This window comes from Anabrus simplex, chromosome 5 (assembly GCF_040414725.1).
Source record: "Anabrus simplex isolate iqAnaSimp1 chromosome 5, ASM4041472v1, whole genome shotgun sequence".
NCBI lineage: Eukaryota > Metazoa > Arthropoda > Insecta > Orthoptera > Tettigoniidae > Anabrus > Anabrus simplex.
The window spans coordinates 295,789,594-295,816,529 of record NC_090269.1 but is presented as its reverse complement, the minus strand read 5'-3'; the positions used below and the strand labels follow the sequence as shown (position 1 = coordinate 295,816,529).

General features: G+C 37.0%; 1 protein-coding gene across 1 annotated transcript; it reads right to left on the bottom strand.

Annotated features, from left to right (window-relative positions):
• On the bottom strand, positions 1–26,936 carry Dph1 (diphthamide biosynthesis 1). Its single transcript, XM_067148527.2, has 3 exons — positions 25,744–26,936; positions 3,577–3,742; positions 1–1,268 (listed from the first exon to the last, which is right to left on the bottom strand). The coding sequence occupies exons 1-3, from the start codon at positions 26,541–26,543 to the stop codon at positions 939–941; spliced, it is 1,296 nt and encodes a 431-aa protein (XP_067004628.2). The 5' UTR covers positions 26,544–26,936; the 3' UTR covers positions 1–938.

Sequence of the window (26,936 nt, the reverse complement as noted above, 5' to 3'; positions counted from 1 at the left end):
TCATTTGGAGGTGGTGGAATAATGATTTGGGCTGGGAATATGCATGGCCATCATACACCTTTAATACCAATCCAAGGGACATTAAATGCCGAGAGGTATACCGACGAAATTCTTCAACCATTTGTACAACTCTTTGGGGATGAATATGGTACTGAATTCATTATCATCGACGACAATGCTTGCCCTCACCGAGGAGCATCAATGACGAACTTCGTAAGAGAGGTAGGTATCAACCAATATGAACTGGCCAACTAATTCACCGGACATGAACTACACTGAGTATCCACAGGAAAGGTTGAAAGTCTTTTTAATTTTTTGGTTTTTGACTTTTAGTTTTTGATCATCCACAACCTCCACAGACACTCCCAAACCTCATTTGAGTTTCCCCAGATGGAATGTGACCTTCTTCCTCAAGATGACATCAATGTACTGATCGCAAGCATGCCACAGCATATTAGAGAACTAAAACCAATGCCAGAGGAGGCCACACACAGTATTAAGACACAGTATCAAAGTGAAGAATGGAACAATCTAGATTTAAAAATTTAAAAAAGAACAAATTGTAACCTTCTCATTACAGTTTATTTGCATTAGATATTGGAAGAAAATGTTTGTAAAGTTCACATTTACAACTTGAACAACATTCTGCAACTTCATTACTGCACTGAATCCTTGATTTCCAAACATTTTTTGCAGGATATAAATTACCGATTCCTGAAATACATTATTGTGTCTGGATGACACACTTCTTTTACATGAGTTAGTTAAATGTCTAATTAAGAGTGCTTTATTTTAAGAGCAACAGTTTGTCTGTTAGTAAATTATCATATTATCACTTTCATATACTATAACTCTTCCTTTGAATTTTGTTCAATATTGATGTTTAACATCCAACAATAAGGCTGAAAAAATGAAAAATGTTACCTCAAATAAAATAATCACTTGCACCCAGTTTCACCACAGCATTTTTCAACTTTCACCACAGAGGGCTTAAAATTTGGTGTCCATGGTCCTAAGCTGTTGTTAGCATAGAAGTCCATAGGATAGTTTTTCTCTTCATTTGCCTGCCATTCAGCCTCCCCCAGAGCAACAGCAGCTTCGTATGGCGTCAACAGAGGACGAGGAAATGCCATTCCCCAGTCAATAGAGAGTCGAGGGCAGGCAATCTGGACCCATGCATCAACGTCTGAGAATAGGTTCAATTTGTCTGGCATAATCTCCGACAGAAGCACTGTTACAGTTTTCTTTTTCAGCTTTGTAAAGCGTTCCTAAAATGTAATAAAATCACCTAGTTTAGAACAATCAAATCCTTACTGTATAAACCAATACATAATAAAGGGATAGGAAAGAAATACGTGAGGGAATAGCTATCTAAGTTAGTGTTTGTTAATAATACTTTGGACATTCAATTACAGTTGAATTTTGTTATAACGGCATCAGTTTCAGCAACAACTCATCTACAACGTAATGTTTTCTGTGTTACAGACTTATTTCTCATAAGAAATGAGAAAAGCAAGGATACAATTGTTGCTGCATTTGAAAAGAATGGTTCAAAAATTAAGCAGCTACGAAAACCTGAGTGGAGTGACATGGATGAAGCGCTGCTTAAATGGTATAAGCAACAGAGAAGCTACAATGTATCCATTAGTGGACCTCTCCTTATGGTGAAAGTAGAAGAATTTGACAAGAAATTAAAAGATGAAGAATTTGTGTGCAGCAGTGACTGGATTGACAGATTCAAGCAGCGTCACAACATTAGTTTCGGCAAGATCAGCGGAGAAGCATATTATGCCGAAACAACCCAAGAATGGCTTACTACCATGTGGCCTAATGTGAACAAAGGATATACTGATTGTGACATCTTTAATGCAGACGAGACTGGCATTTTCTTTAGATTGACACCGGAGAAAACTCTGAAATTCGAAGGAGAATTATGTGTTGGTGGAAAGTTATCTACGAATTAATAAAAGTTCAGTTTCGACTCTTTTCTGGAACTGAGAAAAGAAAACTGTTCGTGACGGGCAAATTAAAAATCCTAGATGCTTTGTGCATGTAGAAAATCTGCCGGTACACTACAGTGCTAATAAAAATATCCTGGATGACTTCCGAGTTGTTTGAAGCTGAAATGAGGCGTTGGAATTGGGAGCTTGGAATTCAGAAAAGAAAGATCCTGGTTCTTGTTGACAACTGTCCAGCGCACCCTATAAACTCAGGTTGGAGAACATTAAGCTTGTTTCTCTTCCTACAAATACGACAAGCGTATTGCAGCCCATGAATCAAGAGGTAATTAGAAGTCTGAAATGCCACTATCGTAAGCTGATATTGTTGAAAATGATAGAACACATCGAGAAAAGCAGGATTATTCTATTACACTGATAGATGCGATCTGAAGTAATACAAAAACATGGAAACGGGTCACTACCAAAACTACCAAGAACTGTTTCTACCATGCTGGAATTTCATCAACCAAATAAATGCTCCCAAAACTGCTGTTATCTGCATTTCTGCAAGAAACCAATTGTGAAAGCAATAATCTTTTTCAAATCAAATTCAAAATTGACCCAGTGTGACTATGAAACGAATGCAACAATAGATGATGACCTAGTTACAACCAAAGTGCAAACTGAAGACGAAATTGTAGGTGAAGTGAAGAATAACGGCCAGAGTGACCTTGAAGTGGATGAAGATGAAGAAGAAGAAAAAATTACTAAAGTGCCTGTCCCTACAGTGAGTGATCCTTTAGAAGCCATTAGAATTGTGAACATGTTCTATGAAGCTAGGGGAGGGAGCAGTGAAATTACTGCTAAAATAATGAACATAGAACGTAATTTAGAAAGTATGTATTGAGCAAAATGATTGCATCCTAAGTAAAGAAGTTTGGTGATTACTAAACAAACTGTTTTAATACTGTATTTATAATTGTACATGTATTTTATTATGTTCATGGTATGCTTAAAAGTGAATACTTAAATCTAAAATGAGCCTAATTAAATTGATGTTACTGTATTTTTGCTGTCAACAAGACTCAGAAGATTTTACATGTTTTAATACTCCCATTACACTCTTGAACAGATAATGACTTCTTGAATATTTTTGGCTCTGGATTCAGGAGTTGTGCTAGACTGATAATACGAATCTCGGTTACTACGACACTTGTTTATAACGACACACTTTTTCAGGTCCCTCGGATGTTGTTATATTCCGAGTTCTACTGTATTTTACTTATATTCTAGAAACTCAATTCATCTTGAACTAAGAACTGACTGTGATATTTTGAAATGCAAAGAGTTTCTATTGTAGGCAAATACCAATACTTAGCATTAACAGTAGAAATATGATAAACAGAATAGAGAACGAACATAGAGGGTAAATTGTACTTATGGACATACAGTATATGGAAATCCTTCACTAAATATTTTCCCTACTGACAGTCATGTTTTAAGGATAGTAGGCCTAATAAGTAATATTGCTTCAATGTTGTACACTACTCAGATTAAAGGCAGACGGCACTATTTGATCTGACATGGAATGACTCAGTGACCGGTATTAATTTGTATGTTTCCTCAACATCCATACCTGTAAATCCTGTAATACTTTAGGGCTGCCTTGGTGGCCAAGTGTTCCAAGTATGAGACCAAACTGAGATGCATTCTTTGCTTTTTCAATAGCTTCTCTTCTAATCCTTCTCATTTCACCATGATCATAAAATTCTTCAGTGAATTTCTTCTCATATGGATCATACCTATAGTGAACACAGGGCAAAAAAAAAAATCACATCTATAATAATGAACAGGATAACAACCCTTAAATGATAACCAATGTCTGCTTACAGGAAATAAAGAGTGCTGTCAACAAGACTCAAAAGATTTTACATGCTTTAATACTTGCATTACACTCTTAAATGGATTCAGGAGTTGTGCTCAATATTTTGTATATTTGTGTGGGTTCTTTTTTTTTTTTTTTTTTTTTGTCTGAAGCCATCTTATTTCAGTTTCGACTCAGTTAATTTATAACTGTTACGTACTTCAGTCTGCTGAAACTAACTTTGAGTAATAAATTTACAAACTACCTGAAAAAGAAAACATATGGTAACAGTATTATACTTGAAAAAGAAACAATTCATAATTAAATTGTTACCAAATCTTTTCTTGTTCAGGTAGTTTATAAATGTATTACTCAAAATTAGTTTTGGCAGTCTTGATGATCTGAAGGCTCTCTATAAATTTATAAATTTTGAGTTTTGTACATGTGCATCAAACTTAAGTACTGCAGAGGCAGAGACATCATGAAAGGAACTATGAACACGATACAGAACATCTATGTTGACAGGATTTTCAGACAGAAGCAATTCTACAATAACTTTAGTGTACGAGAAGTAAAACTCAAAAATGTATAACTGTTAAGTTCTAACTTACGAATAAACTAGCTGTAGTACCCGTCGTTGACGGGACAGTCATATAGCATGTGCAAAGTTATCTAACTCCCCGCCAATATTCAGGCAGGCTGTTTCACTGGGGACACAGCAGTAATCCCATCTATCGGAAATGAGTGGCAGCTGAAGAAACTAAGCACATCACAACAATGGTCAATGTAATGTTATTGTTGATCAGTTTTATGAGCTTTCGATATTGCAGGCCTTCACATTTAGTTTTCTTTCGACTCTGTGATATTAGGGCATATAATGTAAAGGGAGTTCCTCCTTCTTTCAAGACTCCCTCTTGTCTTATTCTTCAAGCCATCGTTCATTTGCGATTTTTTCTCATTTTTATAATTGTCTTCACAATTTTTTTCATCGGAATGGACCGATGATCATGTGGTTTTTACACCTTAAAACAATCATGACGAACACCATTGCTAGTGAATACAACTGAACCATATTTCCATGTTAGCAATGCTCGGTGTTAATATGGACTAGGCAGCAGAAGTCTAAATTAATGAATTCTATTATGATAGTCGGTACAGTAAAACTGTATAAGACATAAATGATCCAGAATTGTTTTCTCTATAACTTTTGTTATGTAGTACAGTACTTTTTGACAGAACCAATACCCATTTTTTGCATGTTACCCCCTTCCCAGAGAGTAAGTCATACATGTACCAAGTTTGCTTGAGAGCTATGCTTGAGCATACACACATACATCCATAATGTATAATGTAACTATTTAAAATAGTTTATTTGAATCCGCCTTGATCAATACACTCATTAAATGAAAGAAAAACTATTTATTAAACCAAAAATGTTTCGGGAAATCTCAACCATTCCCTTCCTCAGTGGTCAGATCAAAGAACAAAACATTATCACACAATCGTTTGTTTTACAAGTTAAAGAAGTATTGTCCTAATACACCATATCAAAGAGTAAAAAGAAATATTATAAAAATGATCAATACATAAAATTTTGGTTGAACTGAATGAGAATACTATATAAATTTAGGATCTTCAAGTTTTTCTTCTTTTCTTCTTTTTGCTCCTTAAATGATCATATGCTAGTCTATACAGTGGGTTATCTTCTGCACTTCTCTCATTTAAACTTGATTAAAAATTATTTTTTTGTGCAAGGTAAATTTCTAAATTTTCCAAAACATTCATTATTAACAGTACATCCATAATCTCGGTCATATTGAACATTACAAGTAATAAAACTCATTGTAGACCGTATTGGCCCATACTCTGCCATGAGCAACCACATGAGGGATTCTGGCCACAATTATTCTACAATTAATCAGGACCTCCTGTGGTTACTCCAACCACTACTCTCAGCTCTGACCACCACTCGAAGACCACTTCTTCCATTTGATACATCTGACTGTTACATATGATCTGAACGATATGAACTGAACGATATGATCCTAATAATATGAACTGAATAATATGAACTGAATCATATGAACTGAATACCTCTCCCCACTGTTGCATCAACTTATATCACCTCGCGATGACGACTCATCTCCCTACTCACTGTCCATCCCTTCCACTTCAACATACAGTAGCTGGCGAATACTGACACTTGGTTGCAATCACGTGCCCATGCACTGATGTCATCAGTCATGTGTCGTCTAAGCGTACCCAAGCGGATTGAGAATGACTATGCTGAATGCGTCACTGGGAAATCTACTTGCACAGTTAAACATAGCCTCGATTGCAAAATACTATGCCAGCTCATCTAGCCAGAGTTACAAGCCACAGCATGACAATATGAAACCAACAAATCTCACTTACTACAATACAGAATAATTACAAATAAATTTCACTTAACCTATGATTAAATACAATAATATACGTGATACCTAATTATTACAGTCTAAATGATGAGAAACAGAATATATAAAATCTAATGAATCGGGTTAATAATAATAATAATAATAATAATAAATACTGAATGGAATCTGTAACCCTGTTGTACGGTTACAGAAAGCCTCCCTCATGAAATAATCGATTAAATGAATCGATTGATTCATGAAATATATACATCACCTGAAATCGAGTACACCATAGATACATGTATAAAAATGCCCTTTACAAATTGGGTACATAGTATCATCCATCTGGATGTTCGTTGTTACACATATAAAACATTGATCAAGTATCATTTTCACTTTGATTATACAGTATTATTTACATACAGAGATTACATTACTTTCTCACTTCTGTCATTTCAAACGTTCATTTAGTGTCCAAAAGTAATTCTCAAAGACATTTCATTATATACACTTTCTCCAAGCACTGGAGTTTATTGCACTGCCGTGCTTCACTTATTATCACAACACACGCTAATTTCACTGAAGTCCTGTTCGCAATGCCAGCTTCATAAAATATGGTGAATTAACAAAATAATGAAAATTAATCAACAAACTCGCATGATATATTTCTTAAGATTTCTTATATTGTATGTGCCTACGATATTTCCTTCCTTGTCTTCTAATGAATAAGCACATTTCCCAATCCGTTCCACTACGGTGAAGTATCCCTGATATAACAAGAAAAACTTAGAAAATTGACCAGCTTCTGCTGATGACGGGAGTGGCACTCTGAGTAAAACCTTGTCACCAGGCTCAAATTCATCCAATATAATCCTACAAAAGTTATCATGCACAATCTTACCGTGTTACCCTTCTTAGGTATAATAACAAGTGGATTCAAATTAGGACTACATGATGGTTCAATTATATTATTATCTAGCATAATGTCAATCTGCTCTTCAACAGCGCTAGCGTATTTTAACGGAATGGGATATTTCGGTCCTACAAAAGTTGAGTTATCAAGAACATTAAATTTGTGTTCGTAAAGATGTGTTCTACCAGGCCGGTCACTAAAAACATCACTCTGTGATATCAATAATTCACACAATTCGTCCCTCTGACTCTCCGCTAAATTACATTTCTCTACTGTCTCATACAATTCATCTCTAGAATCTCTCTGTATAGACACATGGCAGACATCAATATTTTTCCTAATATTAGGAATTTCACAAGGCTCTTCCGTACTAGAACACACTTTATTCGCACTAATTTCTGACAAAACATCATATGGTAAACTGACTTCCCTGCTACTCTTTCTCCAAATAAGATTGACATTACACAGATCTAAATTTAATTTAGCCTTGTGACACGTTAACCAGTCGGTACCTAAAATAACAGCATAAACTAAATTAGGCACAACTAAGCATGGTTGGAAAATACATTCTCCACTTATGTTAATGGGGACAGCTATTTGTTTATTCACTCTTTGAGACTTGTTTCCAACAGCTGTTACGATGAACGTATTCCTCACTGGAATTTCCGCTACCTCATACTTCTCTCTCAAAACTTCCTCATACAGCTTGGAATTTACACATGACTTCTCACTACCCGAGTCCAACAAAATCTTAACTTTTCTGCCCCATATCAGCAGTTCAATCGTCGGTGTAACAGTAACACTACTTAAATTATCCTCATTACATAATATAAGATCACTTAACAAATCTTGCCTTATATCTAAATTTAAATTACACTTATAAAATTTATTGTCTACAATTAAGTCGTCACTTAAAACATTTGAATTATTGCTACTTAGGTCACAATCATGTTCACTTACAACTATAGGCTGGTCGACATTAACATACTAATCTACCTTATACATGAACTCACCATTTACGGACTGTCTCAGTGACCTGTTTATACAGTCCGTTGCGCGTTTAAAGTACTTGGTTCGGTTACGACTTGTTGGTTACACACCTCAGTCGGCCTCCCCTGTTGCCTATTTCCTCTAGCGTCATTATTATTATTATGGCCTGTATTCTCCCGCCTCCCAGCTTCTGGTTGATTACCATAATCACGCCTCCCAGTCCTGAAATTTTCCGAACTATTTTGATAATTTCTCTCCCTGTGGAAATTATTATTAGGTCTCTCCTGATATTCTCTTCTGTAGTTACGACTATTCATAGGCCTGTCCTGATTATTAGATTGGTTACCCCTTCCTTCTACATTCCTATTTAGTGTTCTACTATTATTCAAGCTACTACCTAAAGCATCAAAACTTTCCAACAAAGTCTCCATTTCCTTAATAGTCTCCACTCTTTGCATACAAACAGCTTCTCTTATTCTATCGGGATAGTGCTTAGCCATAAGTCTAACTATATCAGCCTCAGGTCCAATACATTCTAAATTTCTCCACACCAAAACATGAGCCAAAAAGTATTCAGTCATTCTAACACCCTCGTTAGAATTATACCTGCCAAACATTACTCTCTCTCTCTCTCTCTCTCTCTACTCTGAACACCTTCACTCCAAAATTTAGCCATGAATTTCTCCTTAAATTCAGTTAGACTAGACATCGAGCTTTTATATACTTGAAACCAAGACTTAGTCTCTCCTACGAAAGCATTAGATAAGATCTCCAATACAGTTTCCCAGCTAATAATATTGTCTCTTAATTGAACAACAAATTTCTTCTCTACTAATCTCATAAATTCCATCGGGTTAAATTCTTTCCCAGAAAACTTAGGTAAATCATGATCTCTAGTGATTAAACCATTATTTACAATTATCTCACGTACATTCTTACTATCACGCACTTCTTGCTGGAGTACTCTCTGGCAACTCAGAAATTTTTCTTCCACTGTTTCCTCAGTCTTTTCTTGAATTTTTCTTAATTCCTCCAACCTTTTTTCCGATTCTCTCACCTTCTGTGATAATAATTTCTGCTCACTCCCTAGATCACCTACTTCTCCAAGTTTTCTTTCCACAAGTTCTACCCTACTAATACATTTCCTAGTTTCTTGCCCCACTGTATTGGTTATCTTTTCAAACCTTTCTTCCACTAACTCATTCATTTCCCCTTTATTAGACTCGATCTTGGCACCTAATTCATCAATCTGTTTGATGCATGTCTCACTAACTTGCTCGATTTCAATATGGAGATTGCTCCGACCCAATTCCATCTCAGCTCTGATGTCACTGCACTCCCTATTTACCTTACTTTCTAAATTATTAATTTGCTTACTTATTTCTAACACCTTATGATCTATCTTATTACTAACATCATCGATCTTGTTATTGATACTAATACCCTGAGCTTCAATTTTCTCACTAATGACCGCTTCAATTTTCTCACTCATAATATTATTCTGAGATTCAATTTTCTCACTAATAATATTATTCTGAGATTCAATTTTCTCACTCATAATATTATTCTGAGATTCAATTTTCTCACTAATGATATTATTCTGCTCAGTCATTTTGGACATCAGCAAATTAAATAAACCAAGGTCAATCACCCCTTTACTTTGATCTTGCGTGACAGCGTTTTCCTCAGTTTCTACTATTTTCTGACTTTCAGCAGGTCCCACCTTAGTCACCAACTTTCTATTTATGTTACCACCTTGGATTTCCTTGGACACAATAACCTCAGCCTCATCACCTGACTGCATATTGCTATCCTTGTCCATCTTCGGTTTCCTACTAATTTTTCGCGATCTCAAAGCTATTTCCCCTTGCACTTCCTTTGACATTACTCCTTAAATACAAACTTCAACAAAATGACCTTCCTAACATTACTCGGTGAATTTAACATGTGCGTACTCATTAAAAGAACTGATCCATGTATATTGCCATTCAGAAACACTTTTTCTGAACCTTTCGAGTCCCACGTTGCTGGCGACACGTTGTGGTTACTCCAACCACTACTCTTAGCTCTGACCATCATTCGAAGACCACTTCTTCCATTTGATACATCTGACTGTTACATATGATCTGAACGATATGATCCTAATAATATGAACTGAATAATATGAACTGAATACCTCTCCCCACTGTTGCATCAACTTATATCACCTTGCGATGACGACTCATCTCCCTACTCACTGTCCATCCCTTCCACTTCAACATACAGTAGCTGGCGAATACTGACACTTGGTCGCAATCATGTGCCCACGCACTGATGTCATCAGTCATGTGTCGTCTAAGCGTACCCAAGCGGATTGAGAATGACTATGCTGAATGCTATATAAGTAATAATAATAATAATAATAACGTAAATGTTTCCACCTTTTCAATACAATATATTCACAAAATTACAAAATTATTGAAAAGGTGGAAACATTTACGTTATTATTATTATTATTATTACTTATATATTATTCTCAGTTCAATACGGACCAAAAACATGAAATTCATAACCATCTATGCTGAATGCGTCACCGGGAAATCTACTTGCACAGTTAAACATAGCCTCGATTGCAAAATACTATGCCAGCTCATCTAGCCAGAGTTACAAGCCACAGCATGACAATATGAAACCAACAAATCTCACTTACTACAATACAGAATAATTACAAATAAATTTCACTTAACCTATGATTAAATACAATAATATACGTGATACCTAATTATTACAGTCTAAATGATGAGAAACAGAATATATAAAATCTAATGAATCGGGTTAATAATAATAATAATAATAATAATAATAAATACTGAATGGAATCTGTAACCCTGTTGTACGGTTACACTCCACATTATAAAATATGTAAATAAAAGCGGCTTAATGACTGGATTGGAAAATATGTACATTTTCTTGGCTCAACATTTTAATAATAATAATAATAATTTGAATGATGTCGTCTGAGAACAACAGCCCATTAATTGAACAAGTCCCCAAGTTACTCACTAATTTTAATATAAATCATAACAATTTCACAAAAATCTTCAATTATAAACCTTTAAATATCCCTCTGGTCGTCATAACAGATTCCACCTTACCCCCTCCCCATAATACAACTTCGCCGCCAGCTTCCAGCACTCTCATTGTTGCGCCTACCCCTCCCGTCCCAACTTACTCTCTGCCTAAGCAAGCACACAGATACAAGACACGCAGCAACGGGCATACATTTAACAGACCCCCTCGAATGGCTAATATCTCCAGTCAATCCAACATAAGAGGTAAGCGATCTTGGACTCTCATTTTGAACACCCTATTTTCAAGGCCTGAGTAGGCCTACATCTTTTTCCTTTTATAATTTTTCAGACTTCAGTTCACGCAATTTGCATCTTTTTGGTCTTGAACTCCCACTAAAAATGAAGACACCTGTCATTCGGCTTTAACCATTGTTTCAGATGAAGTGGATATTGGCCTCTACCTTATAAGCGGCTTCAAGCGTGATCAATCCTGTTTGAAGTGTTACTACTCCATGTCTGCTACAATATGTGATTTCTCTTGCCCGACTCACATATCCATTTAATTATTTATTCATTCAAAAGTATATAATCATCACTTTTTGTTATGTATGAACATTCTTACTAACTGACTGGCAGCAATGAGTTTGATTATTACACTGCCAGCTCTGTGTTGAACCTTATGTTTTTAACCTCTGGCAACACGATTACGTGTTGTTGTTTTTTTCACTTAGCCGTGATGAACACTCATATATGTTTCACTCTTTTATGTTTGAACATTCTGATTGACTGACTGGTACCAATGATATCCTAATGATTTTAATTATTTCACTACCAGCTCTGTATTGTACTTTCTGTTTTTAACCTCTGTTTCAACACGATTGTGTTGTTTTTTCTCTTAGCCATGTTCTAACATTCTATGTTTTTTCATACTAGTTTTAAGCCTATATGATTTTCTAAATGTAAATGTTGATTCTTAGGGTGCCATATATTTCAAGGACACTACGTTCGGGGCCCTGACCTAGCTTTAGGCTAAGATTTATTTTGACTGATGATGCTACGACAGTTAAGCGAAACATGTCCCATCTTACAACGCCTGTTGTAATGTTTATATCCTAAATATAAGGAAAGATAAGTATTGGAAAGGTGGTGTTAACTATTATTCATATTGGACATTCCAAATGGGGCTGAACTATCACTTAAATGGCATACAGATTGTCACAGTTCCTCTTGGGGACCTTGAAAACTATGGATTTGACATTAGTATCTGGGTGCTACGGGTGTCTTGCTCCGAGTTTTTTTTTTTTTTTTTTTTTTTTTTTCAGGTAGTAAGTTGTCTATGTACCATGTTTGGTTGAGAGCTATGCTCGAACATACATACTTTCATTCATAATCTCGATCATTTTGGACATACTCTTTTCCGCCTGTTCTCACCACTGTGGCAATGGGGCTGATCTTGGACTTAAATTATATCTGGAGTGCAACTATTCAACTTAGTGACCCAAAAAACTATGGATTCTATATTAATACAGCCTAGGTAGTTTTCTATTACTTTTATAATCCACCCCCACCCAAAGGAGTCCTATGAGTGTCTTACACAACAGTATATTTTTTCCAAATAGTAATACATATGTGTACCAATTTTGGTTGGCAGTTATGCCTAAACGTACATTCATAATCTCGCTGCTGTAGAATCTTGGAACTGACGTTGCCATGGTTCATCATCAACATCATTTCCCTTTATCCAGATGCAGCCGGGTAAGGGCAAATATGGTTCCTCCCCACTTTCTTCGGTCTTTCCACCACTCCTCCTCCAACACTGTGTCCCAGTCCAGGTTTCTTTCTATAAAACTATGTTGGATTTTGTCCTTCCATCTCAATGGTGGTCATCCATGGCCTCTCCTTCCTTGCTGCATTTGCATCACTTTTTTTGGCATTATTTCGTCACTCATTCGCTTTATGTGCCCAAACCATCTTAATCGGCTCTTCTCTATTCTATCATTCATTTTTTCCACTCCAATTTCTTCCCGGATTTTATCATTCCTTATTTTCTCTCTTCTACTCTTCTGTATCATACTCCTCAAGAACTTCATTTTGGCTGCCTGTATTTGACTCTCATCCTTCTTTGTCACTGTCCAAGTTTCTGCTCTGTAAGTTGTTATGGGTACGAAATACATCTTGTACATAGTTTCCTTTGCTTCCATTGGCACATCTTTGTCCCATGACATGTTTCTTACCCTGCCATGGTTACGGCAGTTCATTTCTTTATCCCATTCCTAGAGCAAGGGCAGTGTGGTGCCAATTAACGGTTGGTTTTAGGGCCTTAAAACATGGTTTTCGGACCCGTAAGGCTTACAAAGTTTTGTTCTTTGCGTCAAGGGGCTTAAAATGAGCTTTGTCTCATCCTTGTACGACAAATTCGATATTACGCCTATACTAGCCTATTGTTTTATATCCCCCCCCCCCCCCCAGTCGCCCCTTCCCCTTAATTGTTTTGAAAATAACATTTTAAAAATAATTTTTAGAATCGATTCAGTAGTTCCTGAGATTAGCCATTACATACAAACAAAGTTTACCTCTTTATATATTATTACTATTAGTATAGATAAAATACCTGAAAAAGAAAACATAGCCTACAAACAATAATAATAATAATAATAATAATAATAATAATAATAATAATAATAATAATAATAATAATAATAATAAAATTGAGAAAAATAATGTCCTCGTAATGGGGCTGATAATAGATATGATAAATCTTGTACTATTATAGGTTACCATTTTTTTTAAAGCAACAAAATTATGAACGCTAGGCTACAGAAGAAACCGCGGAAGCTTAAGACACAGAAGAACTGTAGGGTATAAAACATTTATTTACAACAGTTTAAAAACTATCTTACCGGGCGAGTTGGGCATGCGGTTAGGGGCGCGCAGCTGTGAGCTCGCATCCGGGAGATAGTGGGTTCGAACCCCACTGTCGGCAGCCCTGAAGATGGTTTTCCGTGGTTTCCCATTTTCATACCAGGCAAATGCTGTGGCTGTAACTTAATTAAGGCCACGGCCACTTCCCATTCCTAGGCCTTTCCTGTCCCATCATCGCCATAAGACCTATCTGCGTCAGTGCGACGTAAAGCAAAAAATAACCCTATCTTTCACAAATTACAAAGTGAAAACTAATTACACACTCATACCAGTTTGTGATATAGGCCTACAGTGTTTCATTAAAGCTGCATACAAACAGCATCGATACAGTTGTACACTGTAGCAGCAGTTTTCGAAGTATGTGTCATGGCATATTAGTGTGTTCCAACATTGCCTGGCAGTCCCACGAAAAAGATAATAGCCTACATTGGAAAAATATGGAGACACAAAAACAGTCATGTTACCAGTATTAAATATTTTAATAATATCATTCATTAAACTTTGTTTATATTTTTAATTTATTTCCTTCCTACAATTATGGGCTGCTATACTGGACAAAGTGTAATATTATTAGTATAAGTTAATATAAATGAAACAATACAATATAAAAGTACATCTATAAATAAAATTAAGGGTTTTTAACAACAATTTACTTTGCAGCACATCGACGATGGGATAGGAAGAGGCTAGGAATGGGAAGGAAGCAACCGTGGCCTTATTAGGGTTCAGCCCCAGCATTTGCCTGGTGCAAAAATGGTAAACCACAGAAAATAATCTTCAGGGCTGCCGACAGTGGGGTTTGAAACTACCATCTCCCGAATACAAGCTGATAGCTATGTGACCTAAACTGCACAGTCACTTACTTGGTAGTCCTCAATTAACAAAAATAGCTAAAATGGAGGTTGCTGGTAACTCAGCAGGGTATCTATCGCCTGCTGTGGCTTGCAAGAGCTAATTTGTCTAACACTATTCAGAATATGTAAACTTTCAATGGTGCTTTTAAAGTAAGATGTTACAGCTCCCCTTGCACCAACCATGAGTCTGATAACATCGATCATCTTGATTTTCTATTTTTCAAGGTAATAGGGGGATGTTGGACTGAACACACTCTTTTTCTCTTCATCCACTTAAATGGGTCGACTGGCATGCAATGATATCTATATGTGCCACGTGCTTCCTTCATCAGACAGATCATGGACTTCCTCGTGTTTCCCAGAGTCTCATCATGCAAAATCCCAAGACATGCGAAAAGTGTTTGACCTTATTGATGCAGTGCCTACAATGGTTATTGTGTCTGAATCTGCCAGGTACAGCTGTGAAGTTAGCCACCATTTTCAATCCATCATGCCACTCATCGCTTGTTAAGCCCTGATGATTAGAAATACATTTCTTCGAGGGCAGATACTCTTTGAATAATATCACTCCTTTGCCCTTTTGTGGAAGATTACACCACTTATCAAATTCAGAATTCCTAAACTTATCTATTACTTTTTGGTTATCTAGGAGGCTGTCTTGGATTTTTAAGACTGACAACATCTGTGAGGCAAAGATTCTGTATAGTCTCCTGGCCGAGTTTCCTTGCTTATGTAAGAGTCATTTGCTCTTTATATATATTATTATGTTGTAACCTATGTGGTTAAGTGTATGGGAGCGCCATGAGCCCATCTTAGTATGCCTCCATAGTGTAATGGTTAGCGCTTTCAGCTGCCATTCTCAGAGGCCTAGGTTTGATTACCGGTACTGTCAGAGATTTAAGAATAGCAGGAGGGCTGGTATGTATATAAAAGGTTCATGCAGCTCACCTCCATTGGGAGTGTGCCTGAAAAGAGTTCTTGGGACAAGGACATAAGTTTACTTTAGCCCATTTATTTGTTGGAGGGTCGCTTCCCATCTTGCTCTGAAAATACCAGGAACCAATTTCCTGTGGATGTAAATCATGGCATCAGAGGTATCGGTAGACAGACTTAAGATCTCCCTAAGTATACATTTGATCATCTAGTCAGCATCTTCAAGGAACTTAACAAAATATTTTTTGGTTTTAGTTGTTACCGTAGGGATTGTCTGAAAAGTGTAGATGAGAGATGGGCAAAATGAAGCATTGACAATAGAGAATTTCTGGTTTGGGGTAAAGGATTGGTGATGATGCTAGTGGGTCAAGTTACATCTGAAGGTCTTGGAGCATTGATTGAGGATTAAATGTAATTGTATCTACAAAGTTAACACCAAGGTATCAAACTGTCTCCTGACATGAAATCGAACTGTTAAAAAAATGAGTCAGTGCGAAGGTCATCCTTAGTGATTTGCCCATTGGAGACGATTACACAACAGACTTACTTGGATCAAGATCAGCCTCATTTCCTTTAAACTTTGCATTCCCATTCTCGTTAGCTCAGTCACGGATTCCCTGCTCTTCCCAACTAAGACGGTATCATTGGCAAGCCCAAGAACAGTTAGAGGCCAAAGGCTGTTTACAAGCTGAAACCTAAATTCCAAGACAACAAGAAATACCCTAGCTCATTTAGAATATGATCAGTCATTAAGTTGTAAAGAGTTGGAGGAAAACAGGGAACCTTGCATGACAACCCTCTCTAATTTTATGGTGTTAGTCGTAGCATGACTGATTTTTATTCCTGTGATGTTCCCCTGAAGTGAGGCTATAAGATGCAGGAGTTTGGTTGGTACACACGAATGCTGTAGTGTCTTACTGAGGTGGTTATGTCCAATATTGACAAAAGCTTTAGAAAATTCAAGGAAGACGACTGAAACATCATTTTTCGTTCTTTGCCTTATGGAACACTGCCTGCAGGAGGGACGTGGATAATCTAGTGAAATCAGTTTGGTATTCATTGAATGAGATGAACTGTCTTATTACAAACCATTATTCTCATCATTATTTCGTATTGAAAAATAGCTAATCACAAAGTTTACACAAGGAGTAATTTTAATACCACCTATTCAGAAATACAATTTATTCCACTATTGTGTGGTCAAATACACATAGAAATTACCAGAATTTTAAAGGCACGTGTTTCGCCCACTATTTATTGGGCATCATCAGTCTCGTTCAATCTTAAAACACACACTGGTCTGAGGAATCTTAACAATTTACATAAAACGTATTGATAAACACTTACAGGTGTTGACAATACTGTAGTTGCATAATGATTACAGCACAAAAAAAAAATTGAATAAAATAGATACATATACTAAAATTACTTTGAAAAATTAAAACGTTTGTCTAAAAGTAATTGTCACACATTATTTTTAAAAACATTTTAAAGGTACATGTTTCGTCCACTATTTATTGGCCATCATCAGTCTCGTTCAATCTTAAAACACACACTGGTCTGAGGAATCTTAACAATTTACATAAAACGTATTGATGAACACTTACAGGTTTTTTAAAAAAAAACAATGTGTGACAATTACTTTTAGACAAACGTTTTAATTTTTAAAAGTGATTTTAGTATATGTATCTACAGTATTTTATTCAATATTTTTTGGGCTGTAATCATTATGCAACCACAGTATCAACACCTGTAAGTGTTCATCAATACATTTTAAGTAAATTTTTAAAATTCCTCAGACCAGTGTGTAAGATTGAACGAGGCTGATGATGCCCAATAAATAGTGGGTGAAACATGTACCTTTAAAATTCTGGTAATTTCTATGTGTATTTGACCACACAATAGTGGAATAAATTGTATTGAATAGGTGGTATTAAAATTACTCCTTGTGTAAACTTTGTGATGAACTGTCTTAGTCGCTTATCTAAAATGAGCTCAATGACCCTATTAATAATTTAACAGATAGTAATAGGCCAAGAATTAATAATGATTTCATTACCTCCTGACTTGTATACAAGGACAGTCGTCACGTTTGAAGACAAGTAGGAATTTAACCCGTTCACAACATTCTCGTAGTTTCAAGACCAATAATTCCACAGACTATATCATCTTTGATGGCTCTAACACATAGTCGGGACCAGGTAAGGTACCAACTTTAACACTTTGTAGAGTATCAATTACGTCAGCTATCATTACGATGGTCTTGTAGATTTTATCAAGTTCAAGTCTTTCTGAATCGCCTATAGGAATAGAAAAGAGACTGTTAAAAGTTCGGTGGCTCTTTATATAATTGATTTTAAATTTTTCCTCCTTTGGTTATAAATACTGCACTAGTTAGCATCTGAGTTGGTACTTTAAGTTCAGTTAAAGCACTATTTCTGAAGGTATACCCTATAGGTGAATATATGTACCATATTTGTACTTATTTCATGGTTAGTTTTCCTTTTAGCGGTATATTTACCTGTAACTTTGCAGATTATTATATTATGTCATCTAATTGCGATAAGGAACATTATTCTACTCGTATTTTCATGAAAATGGTTTAAAATTCTACTGTGTTTCATTTTATTATATATAAATTTATTTAATTTAAATATAGATAAACAAAATGTAAGGAAAACTGCAAACAAACTGTCATTACTAGCATCTATTTGTTCTTAAGATTTAATATTCTATTCATACTGATTGTCATAACTCCTCTCTTATCAAACATACGTATTTCATGACTTACTTTCCATGATTTTTTTAAATTTAAATATGTCACTTGCTTTAGCTGGTGTCAGTTTAGACTAGTTATTTCTTTTGTAGATACTAACTCTTCATTTATTTGATGTTTCTGTATTTTTACTTTTATTTTAATTCATTTTTAGATACTAAGTATTTTAGGTCGTAAGTCCACTTCAAACATGAAAAAGTGTTAATGTGCTATAAATTCTGACTGCTGGTTTACTTCTTAATAATGTTGTATACTTTTACTTTTTTTTAGATTTGTATTTACTTTTTCATTTCACTCTATCCCTGCAGGCTGCCCTCTGCCTGTGGTTATTCTGATTTCTCTTACTCTTTCTCACTTAAACATATTTTCTGGCAAGGGTGCTTGAGACCAGGAAGGAGGTCTACTGAGTTAGCAAGAAATTATGTGAATTCATGTACCGCAGTGTAAATGCTGCCCTCATCCCTTTCAGTGTTGATTTTATGCTCCCATGAATTTAGTTTGTACTTGTATACATCTAGATTGTCATGAATTAGGCCTACTTGATTAGTATCCTCGTTGAGATGGCATTTGTTATTTTCAGTAATTTGCTATTTTGCCATGGAGTATGTTTGGACTCAGCTTGCCAAATTATTAACAATTCATGGTGGATATCGGGATGGGCTTGACTAAGTGAATTATAACACCATGTTCACCAGAAAAGTAGCAGCTGCAATGCGGGCAGGGTGTTCTAATTATCAGTGTATCATTGGTTATGCCATGTGTCAAGTTCTCCAATCCATCTGTGTTATCAGAGTCTGAGCCTGTGAATTTTAGAGTTCTCAATTATAAATAAAAGGTTTGATATTTCCACCTAATCAATACTATTTGTAGTAGTAATTATATACATACATTATTCACTGTTATACCTTTCAGCGTTCAGTCTGCAAGCCTCTGTGATATTTAAAGGTTGCCAGAATCCTTTATCTGCAACTAGTGATGTGGCCTCATTTATTTCTATACCTAGTATCTTTAAATCGTTAGAAACTGAGTTTAACCATCATCATCTTGGTCTCCTTCTACTCCTCTTATCTTCCATAACAGAGTTCATTATTCTCCTAGCTAACCTATCCTCCGCCATTCGTCTTGCATGACCCCACCACCGAAGCCGGTTTATGCGTACAGCTTCATCCATCGAGTTCATTCCTAATTTAGCCTTTATCTCCTCGTTCCGAGTATCCTCCTGCCATTGTTCCCATCTGTTTGTACCAGCACTCATTCTCGCTACTTTCATGTCGGTTAGTTCTAACTTATGAATAAGATATCCTGAGGCCACCCAGCTTTCGCTCCCGTAAAGAAAAGTTGGTCTGAAAACAGACTGATGTAAAGATAGTTTCGTCTGGGAACTGACTTCCTTCTTACAGAATACTGTTGATCACAACTGCAAGCTCACTGCATTAGCTTTACTACACCTTGATTCAATCTCACTTACTATATTACCATCCTGGGAGAACACAACCTAAATATTTAAAATTATCTACCTGTTCCAGCTTTGTATCACCAATCTGACATTCAATTCTTTTGAATTTCTTACGTACTGACATCATTTTAATCTTCGAGAGGCTAATTTTCATACCATACTCATTGCACATATTTTCGAGTTCCAAGATATTAGATTGCAGGCTTTCGGCACAATCTGCCATTAAGGCCAAGTCGCCAGCATAGGCCAGGCTGCTTACTACATTTCCACCAAACTCAATCCCTCCTTGCCACTTTATATGTTTCAGCAGATGGTCGATGAAAACTAAGGTAAAATGTTACAGCCTTGTCTAATCCCTATAAGTACCCTGAACCGAGAACACATTCTACCATCAATTCTCACTGAAGCAAAATTGTCAAACTAAATGCCTTTGATTGATTTTAATAACCTACCCCCTTAATTCCATAATCCCCAGTAAGGCAAACATCTTTTCCCTCGGTACCCTGTCATATGCTTTCTCTAGACCTACGAAGCATAAACAAAACTGTCTACTCCCCACGTAACATTTTTCAATTACCTGCCACATACTGAAAATCTGATCCTGACAGCCCCTCTGTGGTCTGAAACCACACTGGTTTTCATCCAACTTCCTCTCAACCACATATCGCACCCTCCCTTCCAAGATGCCAGTGAATACTTTGCCTGGTATACTAATCAACGAGATACCTCGATAGTTGTTGCAATCCTTCCTGTTCCCTTGCTTATAGATAGGTGCAATTACTGTTTTTGTCCAATCTGAAGGTACCTTACCATCATTTCATGCTAATCTTACTTCTCTTTGAAACCATTTCATCCCTGCCTTACCACTATACTACACCATTTCATGTCTGATTTCATCTATTCCTGCTGCTTTATGACAATGGAGTTTGTTTACCATCCTTTCCACTTCCTCAAGTGTAAGTTCACCTACGTCATTTTCTTCCTCCCCATGAGCTTGGTTGTTCGCGACACCACCAGGAAGATTTCCTTTTAAGCTGAGAATATTTTCAAAATATTCCCTCCACCTGTCCAGTGATTCCCTAGGATCTATTAGGAGTTCACCGGAATTACCCAAAAAAACTGTTCATTTCCCTTTTCCCTCCCTTCCTAAGATCCTTTATTACTGTCCAAAAAGGTTTCCTTGCTGCTTGATTATCCTTTCCAGGTTATTACCAAAATCTTCGCACAACTTCTTTTTGGATTCAACAACTATTTTTTTTCGCTCTGCTTCTTTCATCTACTACAATTCCCTATCTGCATCGGCCCTTGTTTGGAGCCATTTCTGATAAGCCTTCTTATTACATTTACAAGCTGCTCTCACTTCATCATTCCATCATCACAAACAGTCGTTCCTAGGCATTCCCTTGCTGTTTCTACTACAACATCCCTGTATGCCACCCATTCTCTTTCTATATCCTGAACCTGCTTACTGTCTACTGTTCGAAACTTCTCACTAATCACATCTATGAACTTCTGTCTAATTTCCTCGTCCTGGAGATTTTCTACCCTTATTCGTTTACAGACAGATTTCACTTCCTCTATCCTAGGCCTAGAGATACTTAATTCACTACAGATCAGATAGTGGTCTGTATCATTGAAAAATCCCTGAAAAACCTGCACATTCCTAACAGACTTCCTGAATTCGAAGCCTCCCATGTGTAGCGGTGAAGAGTCTTGTGCTTGAAGAATGTATTCGAAACAGCTAAACCCATCCTAGCACAGAAGTCCAGCATACGCTTCCCTTTCCCATTAGCTTCCATATATTTCCCACACTTACCAATCACCCTATTGTATATTTAAGTTCTATTTCAAACTCTCGCATTGAAATCCCCCATTAGCACTATCCTATCCTTGCTGTTGACCCTGACTACAATGTCACTCAATGCTTCATACAACTTGTCAACTTCATCCTCATATCCACCTTCACATGGTGAATACACTGAGACAATTCTCATCCTAACTCCTACAACTTCCAAATCGCTCATTTACGTGTCTAACAGAAACTATGTTCCGTGCAATAGTATTCCTGATAAACAGTCCTACTTCATACTCTGCCCTTCCCTTTTTAACACCCGTCAAGTACACTTTATAATCTCTTATCTATTCCTCGTCCAACTCCATGGCTAAATGGTTAGCGTGCTGGCCTTTGGTCACAGGGGTCCCGCGTTCGATTCCTGGCAGGGTCAGGAATTTTAACCTGAATTGGTTAATTTCGCTGGCACGGGGGCTGGGTGTGTGTCTCTTCATCATAATTTCATCCTCTTCACGACGCGCAGTTCGCCTACGGGAGTCACATCAAAAGACCTGCAGAACTTGTCCTCGGACACTCCCGGCACTCATTTTTCATCTCTTCCTCGTTATCTCCCCTACCCAAATATCATTCACTCCTAGCACATCCAGATGGATCCTCTTTGCTGACTTAGCCAGTTCTATTTTCTTTCTTTCATAAGCCCCATTAATATCGAATTCCATTTTGTTCTCCAATTTGTCAAACTGCCTGTCAAATGAGAGTGGGACTCCCACTCCCATACGTGCGAAGCTTGCTTAAAATGTTCTGAGCTCTGTAAATTCATGAAGCAGGATGCTACCCTACTTACACATAGTGCAAGTGAGGATCTCTCCTCTAATGGGTTAGAGACCACAGGTGGATTGTAAAGTCCTAGCCGCCTGAGCACAAGGAGGGCCATGACTCAGAATATGTTCGAGATGCCCACTCCCATTCCATAGCAACTGGTATCCTGACTCTCAAGACCACTTACTAGGCCACTCCGTTGCCCATGGTTCACAAACTAGACGTGACTATAGTACCCACACCATGAACCATGTAATTATATATATATATATATATACATACACACACATTTTTAAAATCTCAGATCGAAACTATTCCTGTTGAGATAGATCAACTTCAGCTGGGATATCACATTTCTAATAAACTAAAATAGCATAGGCCTAAATTATGATTAAAATATTACCGGTACTTTTCTTGTTTTAAACATTTATCCCAGGTTTGTTGTCACAAATGAAAGTCATGGTAAAATGGGTATGTTAAAGCTGTTTGCATCATTCAAATACTTGTTAAATACACTAAAGCTTAATCGAAAACAGCATCTTATTACTAGTAACTAAAATAAGATTCAGTATCATTAAAATGTCAATCTTCCTGAAATCACAAGAACTGGTTTGTTGTTTGACAGATTTATTGCTCTCAAGAGTATTATTGTTAAATCAAGAGGAATTGTACTTTTTTTTTACAAGCTGCTTTACGTCACACCGACATAGATTAGCCTTACGGCGATGATGGGATAGGGAAGGAAGTGGCCGTGGCCTTATTATTTACTGTAAGGTACAGCCCCAGCATCTGCCTGGTGTGAAAATGGGAAACCATGGAAAACAATCTTCAGGGCTGCCAACAGTAGGGTTCAAACCCTCTATCTCTCGAATGCAATCTCACAGCTGCGCGATCCTAACCGCACGGCCAACTCGCTCAATAATTTATCTTTAACACGTCCACTGCTGCCTTAATTAAACCACAAGTTGCCCCAGGAGCTGATATATTTTTTCTTTTTTCTAATAGTTAAAAGATAGCAGATGGTAGATTTAACATTACAAGTGAACTTTTTTAAACATAGCCTACACATCAAAAATCGTCATTGGCACTGAAGAATGATATAATATCCTAGGTGCCAGTAGACAGACATGTTTGTTATGAATGTGTGTGTTATTAATACAGTACATTTATACTGCATTGTAACAAATGATGTAATAATCAATCACAACCAAAAAAAATATCCATCCGTAACTGTTTTCTGATGCAGCAGTGAATATTGCTGGGGTCATTCGCAACACCTATAGCACCAGTGGTAAATCCTAAGGCAAGACTCTAAGCAAGAGCAGGATTTCGGTGAACTGAGCACAAAAATAAATGGGTCGTAGCACAGATTACATCTTTCTCAATGATTTGCCTTTTGCATTTACTTATAATTTGGAATACCAGGGCAATTGTCATTACCACTTTCATCCATTATCACACCACGTTTGAAAGCAACAGGTCACAAACATATAACTTGAACCTCAATCTGAGTGTCGTTACAGATGAACAAAGCCCAATCACAGTGCCGACCAGTAAAGACAAGGAAAACCGGATCACATACAATGATGCACATGTACATCAGGCAACAACCAATGTATTAATTGATGGAATTACTGTCGGTAATAGAATATTTTATCCTTATAGAAGGGATTCTTGTATCGGTAATCATTGTACAGAGATCTCACTGTAGTTACATAAATAGAAAATATTTGTTTGATCTCCATGGATTTAGATTTCAAATATTACTATTATCCTAAAAAACACTATTCTATACATGGACGAGTTAGACTCTGGTATGGGGTGGTCAAAACACACAGTGTTTATTAATAACAATATTGTTATATGTTTATCGTCCTAACCACTTCTAATAATAATATTGTTATATGTTTAACGTCAAAAGCCTCCGTGGCTCAGGTGGCAGTGTGCAAGCCTCTCATTGCTGGGTTCATTGGTTTTGTGCTGGACAAAGCGGAAGAGTGACAGGATTTGCTCCGAGTACTCTGGTTTTCCCTGTCATCTTTCCTTTCAGCAACACACTCCAATATCATTTCATCTCATCTGTCAGTCATTAATCATTGCCCCACAGAAGTGCAACAGGCTTCGACGACTGGCATAGTTCCTATCCTCACTACTACATGGGGGCTTTATTCATTCTATTCCTGACCTGGCTGAAAATGGAAACAGGCTGTGGATTTTCATTTCCAGGTTTTACATACTAACTAGGTACTTCTATTTAGAGCCACCGAAAAGTCAGAATGTTGTCCTGCAGGTGTTCTTTTATGTGCTGGTAAAACTACCAACAGAAGATTGGTGTGTTAAAGCATCTGAGAATACCACCGGCTGAGCTGCAATCGAGAAAACACCAACCTGGGCTCAGAAGGCCACCGCTCACCCATCTGAGCCACTCAGCCTGACCATGTAGCCTATGTTAATTTATCACTACTAGCTTGTTATGGTGAAGTCTCATGAATAACAGAAAATCTTGCATAAGGGGTCAGATTTTTTTTAATGTCGCAATGACACAGATAGGTCTTATGGCGACGATGGGATAGGAAAGAGCTAGGAGTGGGAAGGAAGCAGATGGGTAATTAAGGTACAGCCCCAGCATATGCTCGTTGTGAAAACCACCTTCAGGGCTGGCGACAGTGGGGTTCAAACTCACAATCTCCTGAATGCAAGCTCAAAGCTGCATGACCCTAACCGCATGGCTAACTTTCTCTGTAAAGGGTCGGATTACATTCAGGTGTGTATGTGTATATTTAAAATTCACCATTGGTCGAGGTGGGTAGCTCCTGGTGAATGGCAGTATCAGCCACAGTCTGTTATAAGAGTTTAACCTTGATAACCAAAGTAAAGAGAGACTGTGCATACCCCGTATATGTGAATGTTGTTTGGTGATGGAAACACGGGAACATTTAATAAACAGGTATATTATAATAATATATTTTTATTATAGGTCTGTGTCTCTAATTCTGAAAGTTTTAGTCATACACAATGAATATAACGTATCATCCTACCTGTAGGCTCTGAGTTTAGGGTTAGCAATCATAGCAGCTTCAAGGTGAAATCGTCCATCTCCCAAGTAAATAATAGCATCTACATCCTTAATTACAGGTGCTGTACATCCCAGTATTTCACCCGGTGAAAGAGGACGACTCTGAGGAATAGTAATTTGATAACCATCCTGCCTCAGGTCTCCAGCAACAGCTTGAAGTGTAGCGACAAACTGTATTGTACTAACTAAAGCTAATCTTACATCTACTGAAAAATTAAACTTCACTGTGTTTATGAAATGTAGTGCATCAATCTTGATGTCCACAAATATATACAGTACTTTTATTCCTGCAGTCTGGTCAATAGGAATTAAACAACTGTGGCCGTAATGCACCAAGAGATCAGCATTCAGTGCTTTAGCTGTAAAATCGTCAATACAGCATGCACCATATGTAACATCACCTAAAATCAGTGTGTCTGCTTCAGTAAAATGTTCGATAATATCACATATCGTAATAGCAAACATTAATAAGCCCTCTGGCATTTGAAGTGCGACACGTTTAGCACCAGTCTGCTGTATACGCCAGATTGTCTTCGGCACCTCAAAATTGTAGTTCTTAGGTAACAGCTGCACCCCACTATGCGAATTGATCTTTTCAATAAGGTCTTCGGGAACCTTGCTGGCAGTCTTTATAGGGCCTCTAAAGATTTTCCGATTCCTAGATGCCTTGACTACTACTACCCCAGATACATCGCACTTTTTGGGTGACTCGTCAACTTCAGAATGCATCGTACCGGCAATGAAGTTCCTATCTCCTTCCATGGTGTGAAACCAAAATTAAAAAACAAAAACGTTTATTCGTTAAATATTCAAGTCATTTTCCTTATAACCAGAGTCTGATACAAAACACACTGAACACACGATAAACAGTCACTTTCTTTTCTCCATAATACAAAGTACTACAATCCCAAAAAAATTCTCCAGAACCTTTTTCTTTTAAAAATGACACCCGACAGCACACACTCTTTCGTTTAAACCAACGATGGACAACCATAACCTGCAATACTGAGTCAGGAAACAAGTCGATAACGACTTCTTCTTCTTCTTATTTTGTGTTGTTGGACGCTGCACACACGCAATTTACCCAGTCACCAAATTTATGCGTATAGCACGATTGGTCATTATTATCAGAAGAATGTATGTTGAAATTACGAA